This window comes from Hibiscus syriacus, unplaced genomic scaffold, assembly GCF_006381635.1.
Source record: "Hibiscus syriacus cultivar Baekdansim isolate YM2019G1 unplaced genomic scaffold, ASM638163v2 tig00110847_pilon, whole genome shotgun sequence".
NCBI classification, from domain to species: Eukaryota; Viridiplantae; Streptophyta; class Magnoliopsida; order Malvales; family Malvaceae; genus Hibiscus; species Hibiscus syriacus.
The window spans coordinates 1919489-1927765 of record NW_024062888.1 but is presented as its reverse complement, the minus strand read 5'-3'; the positions used below and the strand labels follow the sequence as shown (position 1 = coordinate 1927765).

General features: G+C 33.2%; 1 protein-coding gene across 1 annotated transcript; it reads right to left on the bottom strand.

Annotated features, from left to right (window-relative positions):
• Nucleotides 1-6305: 6305 nt before the first annotated feature.
• Nucleotides 6306-6525, bottom strand: LOC120143443. The gene has a single exon (XM_039157763.1). It carries the CDS (start codon nt 6523-6525, stop codon nt 6319-6321), a length of 207 nt encoding a protein of 68 aa, XP_039013694.1. The 3' UTR covers nt 6306-6318.
• Nucleotides 6526-8277: the final 1752 nt, after the last annotated feature.

Genomic DNA, 8277 nt, shown 5'->3' with positions numbered 1-8277 from the left:
AAGAAAAAAGAAGAAGAAAAATCGATCGTTTCAATTGCCTTTCATTTATTCTTTTTCCTTGTTTTATTGTGCTTCATGTTAGTTCATAGATTGTTCCTTATTGTATTAATCTCATGTCTTGGTACTTAACCAGATCATCATGACCTTTTCCCTACCCTTACCAAAGCCCCGTTACACCTTGTTTAAGACCCCCTGATTATTGCATTATGTTCATTTTTCGTAGTGGAGACTTGATTGGATTCTAAGCCTGTGGTAATATTTTGGTTAGTCTCGGTTTGAGCGATTTCATTTACCCCAAACACTTTGAGCGGATATGTGTGAATCTTTGTGAGGTATTGAGTTATGTTTCATTGAAGTTGGCAATTAATTGGGATATCTTACTCACTTTTAAATTTACTTAGTTGTGTCTTTGCTTGATTGTAACTTGAAATTCGGAAATTGTAATGGACTTAGTTTAATTGGAAGTTTGAGGAATAAAATGAAATTGAAGATGTCAACTTGTGATTTTGATGTATTAATTGATGAATGCTTGAGGACAATCATTGAATAAGTGAGGGAGAATTTGATAAGTGCTTAATTTAGTAAATGTTTTGCTTTTAAATTACTCTTTAATCATTGGTTTTTGTGTCTTATTTGTTCGTTTTGATTCATTTTCTATTCAGGACGTCAGATTATGGAAATTGCACTAAAAGGATAGAATTATGCATTTTTTTATTTTCGAAATCAAAGCTGGGGTAGTAGGCTTGACTTTGGGCATGAAACATCCGATGAGACGATGACGTCAGCACCTTCTAGAAGGTCCAGTCAGCACTTCTAGAAGAACGAATGGATCAACCGCACGTTTCTACAATTCGAATTTGAATTAAACTTATGTTTTAGCATATTATTTTAAATATTATATTTTTTTAGGAATTTTAGTTTAAATAGTTTTAAGTATTTTAATTAGGATTTATTTCTTTATTTTAGGAATTATCTTTAGCTTGTTTTTAGGATTTTGAAGGCTATAAATAACCTCTTAGAGTAAGCCTAGAAATATATCTCTCACATCTAAGAATTAAATCTTCTTTTTCTCTCTAGATGTCTCTCTATTTTCTTTCAAGCTTTTTTCGCATATTTCGTTATTTTCTTTTAAAATTTTGTTTTCAAATATGCTAAGTATGACTTTGGTCATGCTTAGCTAATTTTCTTTTAATTCGAAGGCGAATGCTCAATTCCAAATGTGAGAATTGTAAGGAACTTAAATCGCTTCGGATTTTTCTCTCTTTTTTGGGCTTATTTTCAAATCAAACCAATTTTCAAAACCAAATGTCGACGTTGGTCTGGATGTTGTTATGATTAACGTTGGAAGAAGGATTGGCTTATTGAAGCAGATTCGACTTCCTGTGAACACACTTAGCAAAATTGTTTGATAAGAGGAAACTGAGATCGGAATCAGTTGTTGTTGAAACAACATAATTCGAGTCGGCAACTTTTTTGAACTTCAACGTTTTAAGATCTACAACATTGTTGTTGCTTAGATAAACTCACAAACCGAAATTTAAGAGTGCACTTGGATTTTTGGTACACAAAACATAGTCACAAGGAATTGTCCTTGAAGACAAGTAGCCAATGTGAATCTTGAAGTAAAGATCTGTTTCGATGATCCAAGGAATTTGAGGTAAAGTTGAAGTCTGAGGCTTCTTTTACTATAAGTTTTCTTTATCCTTATCTATTTTATTTATTTAATTATTTATTGAATCTTTATATTTTTATTTCTTAAAATAATTAAAAAAAAAACCCCTTTTTTATCTTTAGCATTATTTTTATTTATTATTTTATTATTTTTCCTTTTTATAATTATTTATTTATTTTATTTTATTTTATTCTATCTTCTTATCTTTATATGGAATTCTATCTTCTTCTAAATCAAGAAAGTGTTTCACCAAATCAGAAACACCATAGTCCCTGTGGATCGACCCTGCTTCTCTATACTACTTTTCCTTTCTAATTATTAAGAAGTCGGAATTATTTTGACAGCAAAACGACAATTATCATTAACAAACAAAGGATTATCGTAATAATGCTAGGGTAACTCAGGTGTCCTAGTCGTTTCCTGAGCATCATACAAAGGACAATCTTATGTTATCCTATCTTGCTTGATTTTTAGGTGAGAATTTAGTTAACTTGTTTGTTTTCACTTGCATTGAATACTTAAGGCTTATGCAAACTCAAAACTACCATGTCTGAACACTCAAACCAATTGAACCAAAATGGCCAAAAATACCATGGGTATCAATACTAGGCCAGCAATATCGATACTCACCCTTATCGATACCAAAAATAGCTTCGATGTTTTCAAAAATACTTTGGTATCGATACTCCTATAGGGAGTATCGATACTACACCCTGGGTATCGATACTCCCATGAGTATCGATGTCAAATTTGGCTTCGATATTTTCAAAAATGTCACAGTATCGATACCAACCCTTTGAGTATCGATAGTGGACCCTGAATATCGATACTTCTTAAAGGTGTATCGATATTTCCCTTATAACATGTTTGGTTTTTGTTTTTCACGAAGAATAGTATCGATATTGTTCTTTCAATAGTGATACCAACGGACACAAGTGCTCTATTTTGAGCACAAAATCATACTCAAACCTCACCTATTCACTCCCCTAAGACTAGTAAACATTTTTAAAGTCTTATTTAGTGTCTTAGAGGTAGGTCAAAAGGTAATAACTTTCATGCTTGCAACCAACAAATACAAAATTTACTATATATTACTCTAGCATTATTTCATGAACAAAACAAACCATAAAGGTGCATACCATGGCCTACGTGTGGTATAAACAAGTTAGAAATCGTGTTACATTGATTTTAGGTGACTAAAAATGCCTTGAATCACCTAAGAGTTAGCATTTCCATACCCCTTGCCTTAGAGCTCTCACCTTCTCTTGCACTAATCCAAAACCATGAAAATGAGTTGTTAACTCATTTTAAACCTTAGGATGATATTCAAAACATTTCCCTACAACTCAAATCTCACAAAATGAGCTGAAACTAAAGATACCACAAACCCTCACAAAAACCCCATTTTTGGTTGCTAAAGCCAAAACTTGCAAACTTGAGCTTGAATGAAAGCTTGAAGGGAGGAGATTAATATTCTTACCTTGGTGTGGCTGAACAAAATATGAAACAAGGTAAAGTTCTCACCTTTCTTGGAATATTATAGAGCAAATGAGAGTTTGAAATAGGAAGAGGACAAGGAAGTGATGAAAATAAGATATCAAAGGGGGTGTTTCAGACATGAAGTCATCCTTCTTAATGGGAAATCAACATTATGTTTGAAAAATGGGATAATTACTCCCTTAGTCCCTCCACATTTGGGTCCAGATTAAAAACACCCCTTTTTAACACTTATTGGGCTCATCACAAGCCCAAATCAAATCCATTTGGATCTAAAGCTTCATGGGTTTGGGGAAAATATTTTAAAGTCCAAATTGAATATTCCCGAAACTCTTAACCCGAAATTCGTGGTGTTACAGTAACAGTGACAAACTGTGTAATTATATCAAATATTTTAACTGCCACGTCGGCTTCTCCATTAAATATTAACAAGTGGCTTAATTGAATAAGTTTAAATAGATGAGTGACCTGATTTACGAAATTTTAAAAATGGTGGTCAGAATAAAAGGGCAGTAATTAGGTGGTCACTAGTATAGTTTACCCTTTATTTTAAATAATTTATCTTTATATTTTTAACTAATTAATAATTACACATTGAGCCCTTTAGAATTTTAAATTTTTATAAAATAAATCAATAGTGCTCATCGTTAGTAGTGTTCATCGATATCGTCCAGTGTTGTAGAATTTTCCTTAAAATTTATATAAAAAATATAATTGCCATGGAAATTTCCTAACTACCCGATTTACCGTCGAAATTGTCATAAAGGAACGGGCCCTTAGAATATTATTATGATCTTGGAATATCGTATTTAATAAAGTTGTCAATTCTTCTGTTTTTTTGGTAACCAAATTTTAATTCTAAGTTTGAAGTATGGTTTATGTTTGATTGGTGTGAGTGTGATGTAATTTTCTTCCGATTTCTGAAAATAAAGAAAATCTTGCATATTGTCTGCATCTTTTTCATGATGTCATCTTTATATTTTGCCAATGCTCCATACGATAAATTAGATTTAAATATTTAAAAATAAAAATTAAAAAATATCGTCAAATATCGTTTTTAGGTTTTTTCGGAAATATTGTTTGTCCTTAAAATATTTGTCAAAATATGAAACTGTCATTGTTTAGGATTAGATACGGTCGAGTACCTTCAACTATGATCGAATAATGGAAACAATATTTAATCGAATTATTGTTTTGTACTAAATTTATATACCCTGTTTTTTGCCTTCAATAATACAAATTACTAGTTTGGTAATTTTACATAGATATAAGGTACGTAAAAGATTACTCTAACGCAATAAAATATATGTGCACACAAGAATACACGTTTAAAAGATTTTAATGACTAAAAGGAATGTTATTTCTTATAAAGATTATTCTATTTGTATGTGTACGCCGTTAATGATTCAAAAATTATTAACAAATTTTACATTATAATCGTTTTATATTATTAAAAAAGAGTTTATGGAAGAAGTAAAAGTTAACAAAATATGAAAATGTTCATAAAATAAATCACAATAAGAAAACAAAAGATTTTTAGCGCGATAATTGGTGTGGCGATGTTGGTCCTTTAGCGTTACACAGGATTGGAGATTCCCCTCTGCCCGACGATCAAGTTACTGTCCATGAATGGGTGGACTTAAATGGTGATTGGCGTCGAGATGTGTTAAGGAATATGCTGCCTCCATATGTTCTTTTGTCCATCGCGGCAATTAAACCGCCTCACTTTGATGGGGGTGAAGATCGCCCAATATGGCTTTGGACTGAAACTAAGAGGTTCAGCATGCGAAGCGTGTACCACCGTAAGCTACGTAACGCTGGTGAAGAGGATGCAGTCGTATGGAAGTTGATCTCGAAGTATCGAAGACTGCCGAGAGTTCGGTTGCTTCTATGGCTTGTGTAAAATTTTGGACCCATTCTTAAATTTTTAGATCCACCACTGGTGGTAATAAATTCATTTTCGAATTGAAGGAGCTAACGATGGACGGAAAAATTCAGCGAGGGCAACACATGCGAATGAAGCGATCAATCCACACAGCTTACATGGGGGGAGGATGACTGTTAGCGTTAACCAGAGCGAGCGATGTTTAAAATGGGAGTCTCCACCAACAGGTTGGTTCAAGCTAAATACTGACGGTGCGCCACGAAATATGACTGATTTGGCAGCGTGCGATGGCGCCTTGCACGACGTTAATGGGAGTTGGGTTTCAAACTTTTCTAAGGTCATTGGAAGCTGCTCGGTCTTGGATCCGGAGTTATGAAGGATTCTTACGGGACTTGAAATGTTATGGGATCTTGAACTTCAAAACATTGTGGTCGAAATGGATTGCAAAGACGTATTACGATTGCTCACTTAGAAGAAGATATGGATCGAGTATCGTCATTGGTGTCGCGTATTGTTCGCCTAACTCGATTTAATTAGAATCTGAGATTTATTTATGTACCAAGGGAACATAACAAGGTCGTGGATGGTTTGGTGAAGATGGCTTGGTCGCTTCCGTATGGGATTCATTCTTTCTCCACACCGCCAAAGGAGGTGTCCTCCCTGTTCCTTGATGAATACATGCTTGAGCGGTAATACGTGTGTCGGTTAAACTCAATTAAATGAAGAGTCTTGTTTTGATGTGGGGGAAGAAGAAAGGAAATGAAGTCCATGGAGTGTCAACCAAAGATGTTCATGCATTAATTATTTAGATGACACGTCAACCGTTCTATTTGACTCAAACAAGGTACTTTGTTGATTCCTCATTTATATTAATGACTTAATTGGAGAAAATGCTTATTATTATTTTTCTTTTATATATTTGTTCGCAGCCCCAGACCGTGAGAACAAATGCGATTTTTTTTTTCTGAAAGGAAAGACGGTTTCATTAAAAAAAAATTCATAACTTCATGGGATAGAAAATTTTTGATACGAATATCAGGTGAGGATTGCAAAGCCATTTGGACTTGGCTTCCAGACGAGTCTATTTGGATACGAATTATCAATCAAAAAATAGTTTAACTGAAAATATATAAGTAAAAGACTAAATAATAATAGCGAGATTAAATTCATAACTGAGGTTTTTAGAAAGACTAGAAAAGTTATTCAGTTATAGTTGCCTACAGAATACCTTAAAAGCCGACAGAGAAGACAGCTCCGACTTCTTTCATATGTAAGATTTAAGAATAGCTCCACAGAAGGTGCAAATTATAGCTTTCCAAGACTTCCAATAAAACGGGACATAACAAAACCGGTTGATTGTCATCATATCTCCGACGCTTGCTCCGCCTCCGCACCTCGAGCATATCCCGGCTGCTTGCTTAATACTGATCAGCTTCCGACTTTGGTCCACCAAGAAACGAAAGCAGACCATATTCAGAACATCGAACGAGGAAAAAACAATGTTAAAACCCCAGAAAGCTAAATTTTCATTCCAACTTTCTTATGTAATTAATTTTAAGGAATGCATGGGATATTTATAGACCGGGGATGATGTTAAAGGTCGGGTGATTTGTTGGGGTAAAAAGTAGTAGTAGTTTGATGTTTAATTCGTGTTATTTTGCCAGAAACCTGTCGAGCTATGATGGCGATAATGTAAACCTGTCGAGCTATGATGGCGATAATGTGTGGATGGTTTGGACGGGGCAGTTGGGGTTTATAATTATGATGCATGCAGGTTGCTGTACATCAGTAAAAACCTGTGAAAAAATATCTCCCATGTCTTAATGAGGGCTTTTGTTGTAGAACAGTAAAAACCTGACGGTCAAAAAATCTTCCAGCCTCCAAGTCTAAATAAAGTTTGCCCACAATAAGAAGTCCCGAATAAGTGCTTTTTTATTACAAAATAAAAAAAAAAATCAATGGTACCTACTTATAATACAGGAAGCACATGTATGTGTAAATATACATTCGTTTTATTTACCTTTTAAGACGTTTAAATATTTTCGGAACTTATTGAATGAATTTAATAAATATGTAAGGATCATAGTTTTTTAACAATGATAACTGAATTTTATTAATAACGGAAGAAATCAAAATTACAACATATCATAATAAAGAGATAAATTTGGAGACAATAGTCATCAAAATACTCATACAAAAGTAAATAATAAACCTAAAAATACGAAGAAAATTAAAATATTCCATTAAAAATTACGACTAATATCAAAATCCAATAACTTTCATACAAACTCATTGACTTTGTTGAATGAGACACTTGACGAAGTGATAAAGGAGTGGAGAGCGAACCAAATAATCTGACAGGTTGTTTCGTTACACAATTCTAATTCATTGGCAAACAACTTTTTTACCAAAAGAATGGATCTGACTATGCGTGACTACCTATTAACCAATCAGAAAATAAATGTCATGATGATTTTTGTGTGAGAACAAAAACGACCGCAAAGGTATGCGAAAAAACGTATCGAAAACTATGAGGATCGTGCCACAAGAACAGAGAAAAATCATGTCCCAAGGACATAGATTCTTATTAAAATTTAAAAAGACTTAAGAAAAAAACATAATATAAAAAACAAAAGAACTAATATTCCCCGATGGCCGGCAACCAACATTAAGATTGGTATGGCTGCCGGCTAAACAAAGATCAAAGAGAATAAGAAGATGGCACAAAAATATTGAAAGAAAATTAGGTTGAGAGAAAGGAGAGGCGACGAGGGTTTATCTCTTAGATGTTAATGATGTGCTTTATGTAATGATCATAGTTAATTATATATCTTAAATAATAATAAAATATTTTGTTACACTATATTATCATACATTCATAATCTCATAATTTCATCAATTGCAACTTATAAGTCATATAAATATCAAGTAGGATCAATATCAGATCAGTTTAATAAATGTAAGATCATTTACATGTTAAGTCAATTACATGTCAAGTTTATAACATATTAGGTTGATAAAAAGTCTAGTAATATTAGTTATTTATCAAGTTAATCTCGGCTTCAGATTCATGTTAGATTGAATACAGGTAGGGTTTGACTATGACATTATCAAGTTCAATTCTGGTTCAGATCGTTCTCAGACTAAATGCATGTTGAGTTCAGATCCAGAATTATTAAATCTAACTTGAGTTCAAATCAACCTCAAATCTACAAACAATTTT

Bases quoted from the DNA above. Each gene is read 5' to 3' on its own strand.
- LOC120143443 (XM_039157763.1), bottom strand. From the start codon at position 6,525: ATGGTCTGCTTTCGTTTCTTGGTGGACCAAAGTCGGAAGCTGATCAGT.